General features: G+C 48.2%; 1 protein-coding gene across 3 annotated transcripts in view; it reads right to left on the minus strand.

Annotated features, from left to right (window-relative positions):
* B4GALT1 (beta-1,4-galactosyltransferase 1) overlaps positions 1-16,410 on the minus strand; it is a gene marked incomplete at its 5' end in the record, with an annotated part of 49,413 nt that extends 33,003 nt beyond the window's left edge. For all 3 annotated transcript variants that reach the window (XM_082656555.1, XM_082656556.1, XM_082656557.1), the window contains one exon: positions 15,987-16,410. In XM_082656555.1, coding sequence (XP_082512681.1) covers positions 15,987-16,410 — 424 coding nt within the window. The remainder of the gene's footprint in view (positions 1-15,986) is intronic.
* Positions 16,411-20,014: the final 3,604 nt, after the last annotated feature.

Raw genomic sequence — 20,014 nt, forward strand, 5'->3', positions numbered from 1 at the left:
GGGACAGTCTGAGCATCAAAATAAATAATGTTAGTAAAGGATTATGAACTATTGAATAAAGTAAGAATCCACAACTCTGTACTAATATATGAAAATAGGGAAATGGGAAAACTCTTCCTCACAGGAAAATGCCAACTAATAAATGTAGAAGCAATGATAGATCACCAACCACCATGATAATAATAATTCAGGTAAGAATCATCAATAGGCACTAAAAATCAATGGATGAAAGTATGAGGAATAATAAGGTATTTACATAATCTCAAAGTAAATGCCCATAAGACACATTTTAATTAAAAGGGGTAAAATAGGGCTTCCCTGGTGGCGCAGTGGTTGAGAGTCCGCCTGCCGATGCAGGGGACGTGGGTTCATGCCCCGGTCCGGGGGGATCCCGCATGCCGCGGAGCGGCTGGGCCCATGAGCCATGACCGCTGAGCCTGCGTGTCCGGAGCCTGTGCTCTGCAACGAGAGAGGCCACAGCAGTGAGAGGCCCGTGTACCGCAAAAAAAAAAAAAAAAAAGGGGGGGGTAAAATAGCAAACTTGATAATGGAGAAACAGCAGGCACCACCATAATGAAATGATCAAAGTTCACATGGCCAGTAAGGAACGAATTAACAGCATGTGCCTCCAGATATTATGTACCGAGAAGAACTCAGCGTCGTTCACTGGTATTCTTATTCAAGGCATAACCTGAACCTCATCACAAGGAAACATCAGACAGACTCAGACTGAGGGGCCTTTACAGAACAACTGGCCCACACTCTTCAATATTTTCAGTGTCATGTAATACAAAGAAGTGTCAGGCATTGTTCCAGATTAAGAGCCGAAAGAGACATGATGACTGAATAAAATGCGTGCTCTTCAATTTTCTTTTACTACAAGGACATTCTTGGGACAACTGACAAAATCTTCATAAGGTCTGTAGATGAGATAATAGAAAATTTTCAATGTTGATTTCCTGATTTGATCATTATACTATGGTTATATAAAAAATCCTTGTTTTTAGGAAATACATACTGAATAATTAGGGGTAAAGGGGCATGATTTGGAATATCACACAGGCACAACCGTGGAGAGAGAGAAGAAAAAGCAAATATAGTAAAATGTTAACGTTTTGGGAATTTAGGGGGATCCAGGGATATCCAGAAACTCTTTGTATAATTTTAGCAACTTTTCTGTAAGTTTGCAGTTATGTCAAATTTTTAAAAATTGAAAAAAAAAGAAAAAGCAGATCTGGGTTAAAAAAAATAGAATCAAAATGAGCTATAAAAAATACCGTTTACATAAGTTAAAAATACGTATATACATATACTGTATGATCCATTTATATGGCCTTCTCAAAAAGACAAAACAACAGTAATGATCAGTGGTTAACAGGGGTGAAGGGTGAGAGGAAAATGTGACTACAGGGGGATTTTGGGGGGTGATAGAACTATTCTGCATCTGGATTGTGGCGGTAGTTTTATATATATGTATATATACACACATATATATAAATTCATAGAACCAAAAAAGGGCCAATTTTACTGTATGTTAATCTAAAAAATTGAATTTAAATTAAAAATTGCATATATATGAAGCAGTGGCTCCCATTTAGCAAGAGCAAAAACAGATACACATTAAACACTTTAGAATCGCTGCCCATGGTGGGGTTGGGAAATGGAAGGGGGAATGAGGATAAAATAAAACAAGAAAATAAGGCAAGAGAGTCCTTGATGATAATAGGCATGAAATAAAAAGTTGGATGGCTGGATGGAAAGGAAGAAAAGAAGGAAGAAAGTACACAAGGAAATAAATAGAGGAGTGGTGGAGGCTGGAGCTGGATGTGTCCTTCCAGGGGTGTACAAGGGAGAAAGGAACCCTGACCTCTGGATCAGACCAAGGTCCCTGAAGGAGTTCTGCAACACTGTGGGGATGGGTTCATCAGCCTGACAGCCTGACACCATCCAACATTAGAGTACAACTCACCTCCCTGCTGTGACTTCTGACTTAGCAGCTGCCCTGATTATACTATGGCTTCCCTTATAGTGCTGCCAGCAGCCAGAGAATTCTAAGCCACCTGACAGTTCCAATCTTGCAGTAGTGCAGAGATTTAGCATTCCAGCATGTAAATAAGTTTTATTACTGAGTCAGCTGACCCTCTGATCAGTTTTGGAGCCCTGACTGCATTTCTGGATCTGCAATGCTGGTTCCAAGTACATCCTTCTCTCTCCCACTAGACCCAGACCTTGCACTGTGGAAAGCCTGCTGCCCTATAGGCCACCTGGGCAGTCAGCCAGCCATGCACTCCTAGCAATACCTCTCTGGCATCAAGACCTCTTTAAATGCAGCCAGTTCCAATTTCTTCCTCTAAGGACTGGAGATAATAATGTGTTCTCTTTACATGGTAAATGAGATAACACATATACATTCCTATCACAGTGCTTAGCACTAACAGATGTTCAATAAGCATTACGTTGTACTAATAGATGTTCAATAAATACTACTCCGCCTTCTCCCCTGATTCCCTAGAACTTCAAAGCCTACAGATTATTACAACTCTATAATCACAAGCAGCTAAAATTTCACATTTCTATTCTAAGCCACCAGCGTAAGTGATAGATTTGGAAAAAGAGTCCGGGACCTCAAAGGGTCCTGTGGGTATGATACAAGGTTTCTTACAACATATGAGGGTTGAACAGTGATTCTGTTCATCTTTTACTGTCAGGGACAAGTACTAAAATGTTAAAGAACCAGCTTAGAAAAGAATACAGGGCTTTCCTGGTGGCGCAGTGGTTAAGAATCTGCCTGCCAACACAGGGGACACGGGTTCGAGCCCTGGTCCGGGAAGATCCCACATGCCATGGAGCAACTAAGCCCGTGCGTCATAACTACTGAGCCTGCGCTCTAGAACCCATGGGCCACAACTACTGAAGCCCGCACGCTTAGAGCCTGTGCTCCACAACAAGAGAAGCTACCTCGATGAGAAGCCTGCACACAATGAAGAGTAGCGCCTGCTCACCGCAACTAGAGAAAGCCCGCACACAGAAACGAAGACCCAACGCAGCCAAAAATAAATAAATTTTTTTTAAAAAAAGAAAAGAATATAAAAGAAAATTTTTACAATCTTGGGATGATGAAGACCTTCCTAAGTGCAAAACAACCTGAAGTCATAAAGGAAAAGACAGACTTAAATACATAAAACTTTTGTATGATCGAAGATACCAGAGGTAAAATTAAAAGACACGTGACACATGGAGATCATATTTGCAAATGATATATAATAAGGGAGTAATATCCATAGTATTAAAAACTCCTATAAACTTATTTCAAAAAATAATAGAAAAATGGGTAAAAATATTAACAAGTAATTTACAGAAGAAATACGAATGGCCAACTAACACATGAAATTTGCTCAACACCATCAGTAATCAGAGAAACAAACTAAAACAAGATGCCACATTTGACCATCATATTGACAAATGTAAAAAGACTGATAACATCCTGTGTGGGAAACAGGCACCTCTCATACACTGCTGATGAGGCTAAATTGGAGGGCAATTTGACAGTATGTATTAAAATGTTAAAAGTATGTGATCTTTAGATCCCAAATCAATAACCTAAACTTCCACCCTAAAAAGGGTTTTAAGAAAAAGAAAAGCAAACTACACCCAAAGCTAAAGCAAAACAGAAGGAAGAAGATAATAAAGATTAGAGCAGAAATTAATGAAATAGAGAACAGAAAAATAATAGAGAACATCCATGAACCCAAACTTGGTTCTTTGAAAAGATCAACAAAAATGCCATACTTTTGGCTAGACTGACCAAGAAAAAAAAAAGAGAGAAGACCAAATTATCAAAGTTGGGAATGAAAGCAGAAATATTCCTAACAACCTTAGAGTAATAAAAAGGATTATAGGGAATACTATGAATAACTGTATGCCAACAAATTCGATGACTTAGATGAAGTAGACAAATTCCTAGGAAGACACAAACTACCAAAACTGACTTAGGAATAAAAAGGAAATCTGAATAGACCTGTAACAAATAAAGAAATTGAATCAGTAATCAAAAAGCTTCCCACAAATAAAAGCCCAGGCCCAGATGGTCTCACTAGTGAATTCTACCAGAAATTTAAAGAAGAATTAATACAACCCTCACAAACTCTCCCCAAAACTGAAGAGGAGGGAACACATCCCTACTTATTCTGTGAGGCTGTGTTACCTTGATACCAAATTCAGACAAAGACATCATGAGAAGGATGAGAAGGAAAACTACAGATTTATTTGCCAATTATACCTCAATAAAGCCGGAAAAAAATCCCTATAGTTCAATGTCTCTTATGAATAAGAATTCTCAACAAAAATATTAGGAAACTGAAGCAAGCAGCATAGAAAAAGGATGACACACCACAACCAAGTGGGATTTATCCCAGGGATTCAAGTGTGATGTATACCTGAGAAACACCGTATCAATAGAATGACAAAAACCACATGACCATCTCAACAGACACAGAAAAGCATGTGACAAAACACATCAACACCTATGCATGATAAAAAAAAAAAACACTCAACAAACTAGGAATAGAAGGGAACTTCCTCACCTGATAAAGAGCATCTGCAAAAATCCCACTGCTAACATCATACTTAAAGACTGAATGTGAAAGACTGAATGTTTTCCCCCTAAGATCAGAAACAAGACAAGGATGTCCTCTCTTACTGCATCTATTCAACAATGTGCTGGAAGGTCTAACCAGGTCAATTAGGCAAGAAAAAGTGTTGCTGTGAGAGTTACTGAAAATAATGCATATGTAGTACTTTTCCCACACTTGGCATGTCAGTAAGTGCTGAGTAAGCATTACCTGTTGTGGGAGTGGTTGGTATGATTATTGCTGGAGCCTAGAACCCAAGATTCACAGCAGCTCCCACTGATTGGGTTTTCAAGCTGACCAATTTACTTGTGACTTGGGGCCTAGAAACTGGAATTGCTGGAAGGGTCAGCTGGGTGTGGATTTGTCCAGTAACTGACTCAATCCTGGCTCAGGGTGCACTGACAGTCACCCAGCTCTACACGGCTGGCCCACCTGCGGCCAAGACATTAAGCTGTATTAGGCAGGAGTACAAGGCTACATCAGAATTCCCAGGCAGGAAGAGACTCCAGAGAATATCCAGGCCAACCCCCTCATCTCGTTTTATAGATGCGCAAAGTGAGGCCCAGTGAGAGAACGTGACTTCTTTCAGATCACTCAGTAGGTTGATGTCAAAACTGAACTTCAGGGCTTGGCATCGTGGCTTCCATCACCAGCCCCTGGGTAGAGTAAAGACAGGTGATCTACAGGCCTGTGTCTTAGGTTTTCTAACAACACCGGTATAGGCCACTGGGCAGCCCAGCCTAAGCCCACCTATGTCCAGCCCTCATTTTTTTTTTTTTAACACAGCCCTTTTCTTACCCCCTGAGACTCCATCAAATATCCAATGCTCCCTCCAGCTCCTCTCCCCGACCACTCAGCTACATATAATCTGTGATGGCCTCTCCCCAGGACGCTGACGAACAATGGCCACATGGAGAAGGGAAGGCTCTGGACGACCACAGAATCCTGGCATGCCTAAGACACAGCAACCTGCACTCCAAGTTCCCAGTGTTGTGGATTCAACAAGATGGAGGCTTCTCCTTGTGGCCTGGGGTCTGCTCAGATAAGCCAGGCCAATATCTCTACCAAACTATGGCTCCAGGCTAAATCCTGTCCCTAAACTGTGGTTACAGTCTCAGACCTCTTCCTCCTCCTCTTCACTGCCCCAGGGCAGTGGGGGAAAAAACTTCCTTTGAAAAAACTTTTACCCTGCAGTCTACTGTATTGAATGTATACCTTTGCTGCCCAAGGGGATGCATTGATCAAAAGACAAAGTACTGCCATTACCAAGTACCTCATCTCGTCCAATCCTCTTATCAAACCTCTGAGGTAGGAATTACCTCTCCACTTTACACAGGAAGGAATTCTTGCCCTGGGTCCCCCAGGAGCAAGATGCTTCTTGACAGCAGCTCTGGCCTAGCTCCAAATGGACCCCTGAGAGTACCCTGTTAAGTCACAGCTGATTGCTGAGGAATGCAGCAGAAGAGAGGACACGTGGAGGGGCTACAAGATGAATAGAGCAGCTGTCACAGGTTGAATGCACTCCGTCTATTGAGTCTGTAAACCTTTGGTCACTGAAATCACTAGCTCTAAAGCCATTCCTACATTTATGCAAGTAGCAGGCTCCTGTGTGTCTACAAAAGAGGCATGTGCATGGGGGGTGGCTACAGGGACAGAAACGGCAATTCATGCTTGCAGACCTTGGGCTACTGATCAACTTATTTATACCCAATATAATTTAAAGGCCTTTCTTCATTTGGGCCCCATGTCTGGATCCCGTAAACCAGGGCTGTCAGATCAGAGTTCGTCCGCATGGGGTAAATGGTCAGGTGCCCAGGCTAACCCATTAGAGTCAAACATGGGTTCTGCATGCAGTGTTTCCAGCAACCAACCTGCAAAGTTTTAGATCAACAACATTTTGAAGCCAGGCTTTTAAAGCTAGGATCTCTCCACAATCTACAGGTTTGACTCCACAAATAAAGGAAGAAGGAAAGGTCCTTATGCTGTGTAAATCAACATTTTGGGCAAAGGTGTGAAGTGTAGAAAGAGCCACCAGTAAGGCTCCTTTGTGGATACCCAGTAACCTCAGCAGGAACTGCCCAGAAGCAATGGCTTGTAGGAAAAGCCTCATGTCCAGAGCAGGTGCAGTGTCCTACACAGGGAACTTCACACACGCTCACACACAGAGAGCTGAGAGTATAAGGGTGAAACTCCAGATAAATCTGACTCTCTCTTGGAATCTACACTCTTTAAAAGCCCATACCCCTGTCCCTGGAATTTACAGTTTAGGGCCTGTGGATTATTCCAGCCCTCCAGGAAAGCAAAGTGGCAGTGTGAACCAGTGTCCTAAAGATGACCATATCCTCTGGCCTGGAAATTCCCCTCTAGGAATTTATCCCCAGGAAATAATTCAACTGAAGCAAGGAGATACATGCAGCAAAGATGTTCAAGATGATCTGTGACGGTGAAACGTGACGTTGAGCGCTAAGGGAATAACCATAAGGATTTTAGACAGCAGCTACTAAAGATAATTCTGATAATTATAAGCAACATAACAGTTTATAAGATAATGTTGAACAAATATAGCAGAAGGCAAAATAGCTCACACTATGGTTGCAACAGTGTAAAACATGTATGCATTTGGAAAGTAATGGCAAGTTTTGTTACAGTGATAGATGCATGTTTTGTTACAATGGTAGGGAGTAAAATGATACATTTTTCAACATTTAATGTGGTGACATTGCATTTTCAATGGAAGAAGAAGAAATCCTACAAAGCAAATGCCAAAATCTTCACGAATAAGAACTATTAGTACTACCAATAAAAGACAACATATATTTGGAGCTTATTCTGTGTTAGGCACTGTTTCAGGCCCTTTTGTGCTTATTAACTTCACAACATCTATGAGGTACTTTTATTATCCTCATTTTACAGGTGAGAGCAGTGAGGCACAGGGAGGATAACAGCTTTCCCAAATCACACAGCTAGTCAGCATGATAGAAAGAAACACTACCCACGCCATTTCAAAGGTCACCCACCTAAAAATCTTTATGCCTGCTTAAACAGAGATGACAAAATCTTCAGCAGAAGCCTCACCACGAGACCCCTGAAATGGGTAGTAGGTAACGAGCCTCACAGGAACTCTCAGAGGGCTTTAACGTTGCAGATATGACCAGGATTTCCCTCCACCCCAGCCTAGACTCCAGGAGGAACAAGAGGAAGGGCACTAAAGACCAACAGGTTTAGCATGACTCAAACTTCAGAGAGGGGAGAAGGGACCAAGGCAGCCGGGGTTTGCCCTAAATGATATAATGAGCTAGAACCAGAATTCAGAATCCTCGCTCCAGAGGCCCTCAAGGCTCGCCCCCATGCTCTGCAGACCACAAGCACCTCCTTCTGACCTCTTCCCTTCTCCTTCCTCCCTTTGGTCCCTCAGTCTAGCTATCCTCGGCCTTCCCTCGTCCAGCACAGTCCCAGCTACACCATCTCTCTCTTTTATCATCTTTCCTTCATGCCGCCTCTACTTCCTGTCCTCTCCTGCCCTGCCGGCAACTGCATGCAACAGCTGGGACTTCTGTTATGGCAGTCCCCCCATGTAACAGCAACTAGAGGAAATGACAGGCAGTAGACCCCTGCCCCTCCCAACCAGGGAGACTGTTCAAACATGCTGAGAGACAGGGATGCTAAAAATCAGTGCTTGGAAGAAAGGCCCTTCATTTTGACTCTGGCCCTGGCCCAGGCCACCCATCCAGCTCCCTGTACCTCCTTAGTGCCCTGGGAACACCCACGCTTCGTCCTCTCTTTGCCAGGATCTGCCCACCGCTGAGGGGCTCCCCGAGAGTGGGCGCCAGCCCTTGGTCATGTCTGTCTCCTATGCTTCATATAGCGTAGTTACCAAGAAAAGTTTGCTGAATGAGCAAATGAGTCCCCATTCATCCTCTTCCTCAGGGGCGAGTGCCCTTCTGACTTTGGAGGGAAGATTCAAGTCTACCCATTCTCAGCCAGGGGGGCACCCTGCCCAGGCTGCCTGAAGCAATCATCTGAATGACAGGAGCTACCTAACACCTCCATGCCAAGTGTCTGAGTTCCTATATTGCAAATACCAGTTTCCCTAGGTCCACCCTAACTGGGAGTCCTTTCCTGTTTTTTCAAGCTGGTGGTGTCCTGAAACACAACGACAGCCCTGCAGTTCAGTTTCAGGAACGTCAAAGGCAAAAGGACATTATGCAAAACAGGAAGAAACTTTTAAAGAAATGTTTAAAGGCATTTTCAGAATGCAACCTGTTATGAGGCCAGGTAGTTACTGAAACCCCTGCCAGGGCCCCTCCCCAGGACCTGGAGACCCACGTGGTGAGGCAGGAAGGAGCCTGACCTCACACCCTACTGGTCACGCTGGTCTGACATACCCTGCCCCTTCCCACAGTCCAGCCTCCCCCTTGACCCACAGCCTCTGGGCCAGTGACCCTCGGCAGAGTCCCAAATCCAAAGTGCCCCTCAGAAGAGGGGAATTTAGCTCCAGTGAGGACAAAGTGGCATAACTTCAAAACAGGTGCCTTGTGAAGAGCCTGAGTGCCAGCTCTGCTGGTCTCTGAGGCTTCTCCTGAAAGGAATTCCCAGAAACCTACAGGTTCTCACCTCCTGGCCCTTCTCCAGATCTCCGGACCCTCTGGAGGTAGGAGAACTGTGCTGTATGTTTCAGAACCTGGTTTGCTAGCTTGTTCCCACACCTCCTGTGGACACGGTCACATCTCAGTCACATCACCAGCACTGGGTTAGCACTGGTGCTCACCCAGCGCCATGGCCCCAGGGCCATGGGGAAGCTGAGGAAGCTGACTCCTAGGGCATCACCCTCGCTGCACAGTCCGTCCTGCAGCCTGGCCCTCTGCCCCTGCCCCAAGCGCTTCCTGCACCTAGTTTTTTTTTTTTTTTTTTTTTTGCAGTATGCAGGCCTCTCACCGTCGCGGCCTCTCCCGTTGCAGAGCACAGGCTCCAGACGCACAGGCTCAGCGGCCATGGCTCAGGGGCCCAGCCGCCCCGCGGCACGTGGGATCCCCCCAGACCGGGGCACAAACCTGCGCCCCCCACGTCGGCAGGCGAACTCCCAACCACTGCGCCACCAGGGAAACCACTGCACCACCAGGGAAGCCCCTGCACCTAGTTTTTAATCAGAATTCTAGACACATCTTTTATTCAGCAATAAATGATGTTCATCTGCCACCACTAAGCAAACCTGAAATTTTCAATGAGTCTATCCTTTAGTAAGACTGGTTTAAAAACCAAGCCCTTCTCAAAAAGCATTCATCCCTTTTCTTCCTTTTTAAAAAACTCTACTACGGAAACAATCCAAAAAGTACCTAAAGCTTTAGGCGTGAGCCTCACTGGACCACTAACAAGAAAACAAAAACTATCTGTATGTGTTCGGCAACAGCTGAATAATAAAAGTTATACCCTTTGTTGTTTTTAAAGGTGTAGGACCAAGCCTGTGACAGAATCTTAAGGGAAAAATCCTGGACACCAGGCTATCTATATCGATATCTAACTATACCAATCTATCTATCCATTTATAAAGATATCAACTAAATTCTGAAACATGTACAAGAAAAAAGGCTAGCAGGAAATTTGCCAACATGCGTCCTCTAGGTGATAGGAATATAGATGTGCTTTTCAACCTCTTTTAACTTCTCAAACGGTTTTCAATGAGCCTGCATTACTTTTTACAAAAAGGAGGAAGAGATTACCCACTCCTTAAAAAAAGAGGCAAAAGCAAAGACCCATAACCCTGGCCTCCCTGGCATCCCAGGGAGACAAATCCTCCTCCTCTCTCTCAGGGCTTTGTGAGGGGCTTGGAGAGGCGGCAGGGGGAAAGAGAAGCAGCTACATTACACACCCAGACCAGACATTAAAATCACTGCCCAAGAATTCAGCAACAGCCAATAATACAGCCCCTGGCCTTCATTTGTGCAAGGAAGGGGCGGGCTGAGCCAGGCTGAAAAGTAGAACCTGAAACACTGAGAGTGTGACTCAGCCCTTCTGCCTCCTAAGGACGAATCCCCTTAGGCCACGTTCTCCCAGAACCAGCTCCCCGCCAGACCCTGTCCCCTACCCGCCAAGCCACCACAACCTTCCAACCTGGAGGTCTCTGACCTTTAGAAAAGTATCCAAGATCTCTCCCCCAAGCCGGCGACCTGCGTAGGCCCAGGTAAACACAGAGGGCCTCACAACTGAGACTTTTGCAATCACAGCCACAGTCTGGCTCTCAGGATCCCTCGCCAAGTTAAGGGACAGGAGGGACCCTGTGGAGATCACCGAATCCAATCTCATGCCTTGCTAACTCCCCAGGAGTCAGGGTCTGTCTTACAGTGACCTCATCACCTGGGCCACATGGGCAGTACCAGAGGCAAAGGTAAAATGGCCACAGCGGAAGCCCTCAAGGGAGTTAGACTATCTGTCCTAAAACAACTGGACTGCTGCTTAACCAGATAAGAATAACTGGAATTTCCAGGTGGACACGGATTCAAGCAGAATTTCAGTCTGCTTCTTATCAAGTACAGGCAAGGAACACTGAGGAGGGAATAAGGCATAGGAGGCACTGGGTAAACGGTCAGTGAAGAAATCACCAGGTTTGGCTTGGCCCCAGGATGCCTGGGCCCCTTTCACACACATCCAGAGCCCAGCTGAGCCCGAAGGGTATGAGCCTCCTGGCCCTGCCCCCAAAGTCTGGAAGGTCCCCAGGGTGGAATCCACGGAAGGGCTGGGACTACCTGGGCATTAACTGTCCCGTCTTTCCCAAACCATAAATTAGTCTAGCCCCAGCCTGGAAACCCCTACTCTGCTGCTATCCAAAGACCGTAATACCCAACCATATGGCTGCTGATGTATCATTATAGTCATTATAAAGCAGCAAGTTAAAGATTACCCCCAGAGCTAATGCACGGCTTCAGAAATTAGAGGAACATTTTCACACAATCAGATAAAACCGGAACTGGAGAACTTTAACACCAACTCTGGGTTTCTGAATAAGGGAAAGAAAGAAGGAAGAAAGGAAGGGAAGGGGATGGCTAGGGAGGCAGAGACTAAACATACACACACACACACACACACACACACACACACACACACACTCTGGCTTCCCTAAATGACATCGGCATGGTTTAATTATGCCTCCTCTGCCTAAACTGTGAGTTCCAAAAGAGAAGGCATTTTGTCATCTCCCTCTCTGTAGCTCTAGCGCCCAGACTAGGACAGGCATATTGTTGAATCCAGGAAAGCTGTCACCTTATCAGACCTCTCAGATGGACCCACAGACACACCTAGCAGGGATCTTCCCAAACTCAGTGCCACATTAGGCCACCCTGAGCCTCTGCACTAAGTGTCTACTGGGCAATAACTTTAAGGAAAAGCATTAGACTGGGAAAAAGGAGACCTGGTTTTTCCAGCCCCAGCTGGCTACTGCCTGGCTGTATGGCCTGAGGCAAGACCCTTCCCCTCTAGCACAATGTGGGATGGGGGCCAGGGAACTGCAGAGACCCATCCTGGGATGCTGTGGTTCCAAGATGCTGCGGTTTGAGTCCAATCTCACATGTGGCTCTTGCAACCTGTAACCCAAGGAACTTGCACCTGGTTCATCAGGTGGAGGCCCCCGTGCTTGCTCAGAGTCTGGGACAAATTACAACAGGCAGGAGACACTTCTGCGACCATCAGGCTGAGTGGAAAAAAGTGAGCCAAATAGTCATGGAGGGTATTTCTCCACCTCAGACTGTTAGACAAGAAGGCATGTCAGTGTGTAGGTCAAGAAATTATCTTCCCCAGGAAAAGCAACAGGACAAAACTGGTTTAAAAAACTAGTTACCTAACGTCCCAAAACTTAAAGATCTGGACACAGGGGAGGCTCCTGGTGCCTCCCCAACCCCCAGGATGAGGCTCCACCGCAAGCCAGAAGGTGATGAGGCTCTAGGACTCATCCCAAAGAAGAGAGAGAGCCCCTTCCGGAGCTGAGGCCAAGACAGATGTCCTCAAAGTACACTATGTCCCAGGCAGCGTGCTTGTGTCCACATGTGTGCATATGGGGGAAGGGGGAGAAGCGGGAACAGCGTGCTGGTGGAGAAACACCTGACAGCCGAGAGCCCGGCAGACACCCAGCAAGTGCTCTGTCTTGCCAAGGGTACAAACCATGGCAGAGGCTCGGCTGACACCCCCCATGAAACCTGGGGAAAACGGCTCACGGATAAGTGCTCTCCCAGGACCCTAGCTACCTGTGGCTGTTTGCTGGCCCAGGTGCCCATGACTCTCTAGTGCCCGTGACTCTCTGGTGTCCACCTCTAGATCAGAGTCCTTTTCTGAACAAAGGAAGAGGCTCTCTTCAAAGCATAGCTGGGCAAGAGCGGCCTCAGGTTTAGGCAGTCTTATACTCACCACCACCCGCCTCCCACCCATAGACTGTACCAACTGTCCAGGTCAGCCCAGCCTCCCCTAACCAGTCCTACCTGAGCTACTGACCCCGCCCCGCCCCCAGCCAGCCCCTCTCTGGGCGGGCAGCGCCAGTGCTAGTCAAGTCACATGGAGCTGCCGCCAAATCTAAGCACAGATAAACATTCATTCCGGGAAAAGTAACTCAACGCAAGGCTGCTGCTCCTCCCAGGCTGACTACATCTCAGGCAAACACCCAGGCTGCCAGAAAGGGAGCCTCACTGCCATGGTCAGTGAGATGCCGCACAGCCCAAGGGCCAAGACAACAGCGCCTACAGGCCTGGACTCCCCGGGAGAACTCCCTGGGGAACTTGCAGGAATCCTCAGGAAAGACCCATCTTTCCCCTGCAGCCCTCACTCCTGAAAGCCTCACAGCAGCCCAGCAGGTGTCCCGGGGCAGAGCCTACTATGGCTTCAAACACTGCAACCTGCCCTAATGCACAGTATAGACACAGGCAGGATTCAAACCCAAGTCTATCTGAAGTCTATCCTGAGGCTCTAACAACCCAGGACAGATCCAACAGTGACCCGTCGGCAGCCCAGTCTGGTGCCTGGCTCCTGCAGGGAAGGGCATGCCCGTTACCCACCACCTACCAGCCCGGAGGGATCACAGCATCTGGCATAGACCCTTGGACACCAGAAAGTACAGCCCAGTTGTGGAAAGGAACTGCAAGTAGTGAAAAAGCCACAGCTTTAAACCCCACGGATGCTTTCTCCCACCAACCTCGAAACCAACACGTAATGGCTTTGGCTGACACCTGCCCAGCTGAACAGATGGGCTTGACTCCCCCAGCCCACACACTCCCCGGGAGACTTTCAGCTTTCTCAAGGCTCTCTTCTACCCAGGAGCCTCCACTTAGAGAGCACCCAAACCTCAAACCCAAGGGCTCAATAAAAGTGAAGAAAAACACTCCACCCTCACCTTCCGGGGCTACCTCCGCAGCAGCTGAAACATCACGGTCCCATGCATGTCACACAAAGGCGGACAAGCTACAGAAAGCCTAGGGCCTCTCCCCTTACCCTCCAAAACTGTATCTCTCAGGAAGTCTGTTCGTGCCGCCAGTTCAGAGTCAACGCAGAAACAGCAGTAACTCGTCACCCAGTCACTGGGCAACACCAAGGTGGGTCACCACTGCCTCTCATGATTCATTGAGAAGATCCTACACCTCAAACACCAATCTAATGAACTTTGGGGTACTTTCCTTTAACTTGCTAATTAATTTCTCTTTCCTTCTACATAATATCCAGGCAACAATTAAAAACAAAAGATCAAAATCTGGCCTCTCTGGGGTCTGAGAACTCACCAACCCTCTTCCTCCTTCTCTGCTGTTCACAGCCATCTCCAGAGTCTGAGAAAAATGAAACTTCAAGTCCCAGGTCCTATTTGCCATGTACTTAACATACACAATCTCATTTAGTCCTGAAAATAACTCTGTGAGTTAAGCATGGACAACCCCATTTTACACAAGAGAAAGAGACTCTGAGGAACTCAGAGTCTGAGTTCTAACATGCCTGAGGTCAGACACTTAGCAGTATGGCAAAGATTCCATTTCATTTTACAGGACCAGTCTGCTTCCCAGACTAACCATCAAGTCCAAAAGAATTCAAGTTTCTGCTTTAAAAAAAAAAAAAGTCTCCTTTATTACCACAATTCATGTCTGACCAGTTCCAGGAGCATCCTCCCAAACTTGATATGAAAATATTGAAGTAATTATTGGAGAAATTGAGCAAGAGTGGGTAGGAGGCCTGCTCTGTCTGGGCTCTGTGAAAAAGTGACAGAGTTCCCACTGGCAGGATGCCTGCTCTCCTGCCAGGGCCCCTCACTCAGAACAACATTCTCTACACCCTGGCATTGAAACTGAGCAGCCACCTGTCTGGTAACCTTGGGAGCAACCTGTGGCTGCCTTGGGCCTGACTGCTTGTGGATTACAGGTCAAGGGGAGGTCCCGGTGGGCATGGGCTCAGCCTCCTCGTGACATAAGGAATGCAAACCCACCGACCCAAGCTCTCTGCTTGTGCTGAAACAGAGGCTGGAGTTCCGGTTCAAAACATCTGGGCAAGATACCTGAGACTCCAGGCTGCTGCTATCAGGAAGGGACAACTTGGTGCTAACTGATTATATTTTAGCCCTCCAGCCCCCAGGGTACACACATTATACTGGTACAAATACCCTCGGCCCCTGGGAGGGCCCTACTCTTGGGAAGCTACAAGGGCAGGAAGCAGGGTAGGAGGGCCCCAGGGCAGGGATCTAAGCAGAGGAGGAACTGAACACAATAGTGACAATTTACTGAGGGGTTACCCTCATCCTTGTAAATGCTTGTTTACACTGTTTGGTCTAATCTTCCAAAACACCCCCCTCAAACAGGTACCACTTATTATTCCCATTTAATAGATAAAAAACCAGAGGTTTAGGGACAAGTCACTTGCCCAAAAGCTTAGGAAAAGGGTTAACCCACACTCAGGAGACAGTGGTTCTATGTGAAGACAGGAGATGTGACCTGGGAGGTCTGCTCCCTTCCCTCCTGGAGGCCTCATCATCAGCGTTCCAAACTAGAGAGAGCGGGTTACTCTGAGCTGCCTCGTAGTCCCTACCAGAGTTAGCAGAGCGAAGGCTGCTCCGAGTTCTAAGCAGACTCAAACTCCCAAAACTTCTTGAGGCTTGGGCCAGAGCAGGGAAGTCTCCAAGGCCTTCTCTGGTTCTGGGATCGGGGGTGGGTGGGTGGCGGTGGCTACGGCTTACTTAAACCGTCCCCGACCCAGTCTCCAGCATGAATCCGAAGGGACTCACCTCCCAACCTCTCACCCCCATCCAGCCCGGAACCTGTTTGGGATTAGGGGCTCTGATCCGGAATAGGGAGACTGACTGGCTGTCGAGGAAGAGGGCATGGGCGAACGCGCATGGTACCTTACCGAGCAGCGGGGACTCCTCAGGGCATGCGGGCAGCGACAGTGCTGTGGCGGGGGGCACTGGGGCCGAAGTCAAGTTGCTCCCGAGGCCGGGGCCGGGGCCGGGGCGAGAGTCCGCGTCGGGGTTGGAGGCGCCACCCAAGCGCGGCTTGGAAGAGGTGCGCGAAGGCGGTGGCGGTGCGGCCCCTCGGGGCTGGAGCTCCCCAGAGGGCTGCCCGATGGCGGCGGCGCCGTTAGAGCTGCCCTGCAGCGGTGTGGGGACTCCGACCAGCTGAGGCAAGCGGCTCAGGTCGCGGCCGACCAGGTAGTAGACGAGGGTGACGCCAAGATGCAGCGCGCAGACAGCCACGAGCAGGCGGCAGGCCCGTTGCAGGGACGCGCCCGGCATCGCGGCGCTGCCGCCCAAGAGCGGCTCCCGAAACCTCATCTTCCCGCCGCCGCTTTAAGAGGGGGGGTGGGCTACCGCGGGGAGGGCGGCCCGCCCGCGGGCCTCCGGCCAGACACTGCCACAAGACTGCGACTGGGGGAGGGATCGGGGGAGGGGGCGAGGGAGCGGCGCCGGCGGGCAGGCGGCGGAACTCAGACTCTGGCCGACTCAGCAGCCCAGCAAGCAAAGTGCAGACTAGGGGCTGGCGCGGACGGGGGCGGGGCCGAGGCCGAGGCCGCCGGCGGAGCGGGGGCAGGGCCGCCCGTAGGAGCCGCGTTTTCGAGACAGGAGCTGGGGGCGGGGCCGGTATGGGGCGTGGCCGAGTGCGGGGCGGGGCCTGTGGAGGGTGGGCCGCAGGGGCGGAGCCGTTCGGGGCGGCAGTTGGCAGCCCGCAGCCTTGGAGCTGAGCTCTCAGGTCCTCACGCCGCCCTCCTCCGCAGCCTGCCCCATGGGGCTTCGGTCCCTACTAAGCCACGCTTCCTCCTCCTCCTCCTCTTCCTCCGAGCTGCCCCCGAGAGGAGCCGCCACTTCCTGCGGTGCTGAAGGGCTGGGTTATGCGCCTGGGCCTGCAGCGCGGCGTCAGAGAGGAGGGAGGAGAACAGAGCAGACTGGTCGTGGTCTTGAGGGGTCGGGGACCGCGGCGGCTTTCCTGACGGTGGACCTCGGTAGACCTGGGGGGAGGGTCAGGAAGAGGGGCGGAGAAGGGTTGCCCAGCAAACGGCCTCGACGCACAGCCCGAGGTAGGACAGCGGAAGAGGGAGTCTCTGGGACGTTCGGAACCCCCACCCTTGGCCGAGCTAGGCCCCTCTACCGAGGTGGGGGCCCAGCAACTAGGCGCGGCTCATCCGGCGCCCTGCGGAAAAGAAAGTGGACGAGTCTCCACCTCTCTGAGCTCACTGTCCTACAGCGCAGGTTAGGGGATCCCAGAGACCCGCCCAGCTAGGTTGTGGGGATGCGTGGGAGGGTGTCAAAGAGCCCCAGTGACTCCCACGCCGCCATGCAGGAGGAGATCAGCCGGCTTTATTTACAGTCCGCGCGGGCCTGGACACAATGTCATGAAGTAGGAATTGTTCCCATTTTATAGATAGAATTCAAGGCTCAGGAAGGTTAAGAAGCTTGCTTAGGATCCCATAGCTGGTGAGAGGCAGAGGCAGAATTCTGGCTCTAAAACCTTTATTTACCACTTGTTGATTTGCAAGTAAGGGCTGGAAGCTGTGTGGGTGAGAGGTTTAGGCACTGAAGTCACTTGGTTCAAATTTGACCCAGAGGCCACTCGTCAGGCCCACCTGGTTGCCTGAGTGAGCAGGGACACTTCATTTCTGAGAAGGACTCATGGAGGTGCTGTCACTTATGTGGATGGGGAAGCTGAGGGCTGTGGCAGCCTACTCTGAAGTGGAGGAAATAATAACAATGCTACCATAGGCTGAGAGTTTCCTATATACCAGTCAGACACAAGTGTTAACTGCTTTACATACATTGCCTCAATCCTAACAACACCATGAAGTGGGCAGTTGTTACTCTCACCATTTCATGGATGAGAAAACTGAGGCTCAGGAGTTGACATGTGGTTGTGATCACACAGAATCTACTTTCTTCACTTGGCTTCCTGGACATCAGGCTTTTCTGATCTTCCTCATTTCACTGGCCACTCCTCTGTCTCTTTTCTGGGCTTCTCTTTTTCCTCGTTGTTGAAGGCCCCAGGCCATAGTCCATCATGCTCTTTTCTGTCTACACAGAAAAGAGTGTGATTTATATTCAGTAATACCTGTATGCTGATGACTGCAAAATTTTCCATCTCCAGCCCTGACCAACCAACTCATATTCCACTCCCTCTTACTGGCATCTCAAACTCAGCACCTACGCCCTACACTCCACTCCCATTCTTACTTACCTCAGAGAATGGCACGGTTGTTCATCCATTTCCCCCAAGCCCCGAACCTAAAAGGTGTCCTCAATGTGCTTTTCTTATTCTTAAATGCCATTTCCAATCCCTCAGCAAGTCTTGTCAGTGCTGCCTTCAAATTATCAGAATTAACCACTTGCTAATTCTGCTCTAACTGTCCTGGACCAAACCACCATCATGTTGACCTGGGTTATAAGGTAGCCTCCTACTTGGTCACCCTGCTTCTACCTCCACCATGCCCCCTCCCCAGTCTATTCTCCAAACAGCAGCTAGGGAGATCTTTGTAAGCGTAAATCAATTCATGCCATTTTATTGAGAACGAACTCCAACTTCGTAGAAGCCCCGTCTAATGTGTTTTCTATCTCTATTCCCCACCCTCTTCTCCTATCACCCTCTACCACGCTCTATGTACTTTAGCCACACTGACCTAACTGCTGCTATTCCTTGAACTTGCCCTGTTACTTCCTGCCTCAGGACCTTTTTACTTGCTGTTCACTTAGCCTGAAACACTTATGAAATACTTAGCCCCATACTTCATTCAGATCTCTCAAATGTCACCTTATGGGAGAGGTCTTCTCAGACTACACTATGTAGAATAGTCCCCCAACCAAAGCTGCTTAACCTGCTTGATTTTTTTCAGAGTAGGTATCACTACCCAGAATTATACATTTAATTTATTGTTTGTTGTCTGTCTGTCTCAATAGAAGATCAGCTGCATGAGTGCAATAACTTTCTCTCTTGTTCACTACTATATCCTCAGCTCCTAGAAATGAACCGGACACGTAGTTGGCACTGAATAGATATTTGTTAAAATACTTGTTAATGAATGCTTATGATCATCTTGATAATGTGGGAAGGGAAGAGGGGAAGAACTATTGTAGTTAGAACACAAATTCAAGAGTCGTTCACCAGGGAACTGGTGAGGGTGAAGCTGGCCCCAACAGTCTATGCCTAGACTGTCATACAGAATGAAGTAAGTCAGAAAGAGAAAAACAATGTGGAATCTAGAAAAATGGTACAGATGAACCAGTTTGCAAGGCAGAAATAGAGACACAGATGTAGAGAACAAATGTATGGACACCAATGGGGGGAAGGGGAGACTGGGATGAATTGGGAGATTGGGATAGACATAGATACACTAATATGTATAAAACAGATAACTAATAAGAACCTGCTGTATAGCACAGGGAACTCCACTTCGCTATACAGTAGAAACTAACACAACATTGTATATGTATATCCCAATTTAAAAAAATTATAAAAGGAACAGAAAAAAAAAGCAATTCACTGCCATTTAAAAATAAAAGAATAAAAAAAGAGTTACATATAAAAAAAAAGAAAGAGAGGGCTTCCCTGGTGGCGCAGTGGTTGAGAGTCCGCCTGCCGATGCAGGGGACACGGGTTCGTGCCCCGGTCCGGGAAGATCCCACATGCCGCGGAGCGGCTGGGCCCGTGAGCCATGGCCGCTGAGGCTGCGCGTCCGGAGCCTGTGCTCCACAACGGGAGAGGCCACAACAGTGAGAGGCCCGCGTACCGAGAAAAAAAAAAAAGAGAAAAACAAATATCATATGTTAACGCATATATGTGGAATCTAGAAAAATGGTATAAATGATCTTATTTGCAAAATAGAGACACAGATGTAGAGAACAAATGAATGGACACCAAGGGAGGAAGTGGGTGGATGGGATGAATTGGGAGATT

Source organism: Grampus griseus (assembly GCF_964374135.1).
Source record: "Grampus griseus genome assembly, chromosome: 6".
NCBI classification, from domain to species: Eukaryota; Metazoa; Chordata; class Mammalia; order Artiodactyla; family Delphinidae; genus Grampus; species Grampus griseus.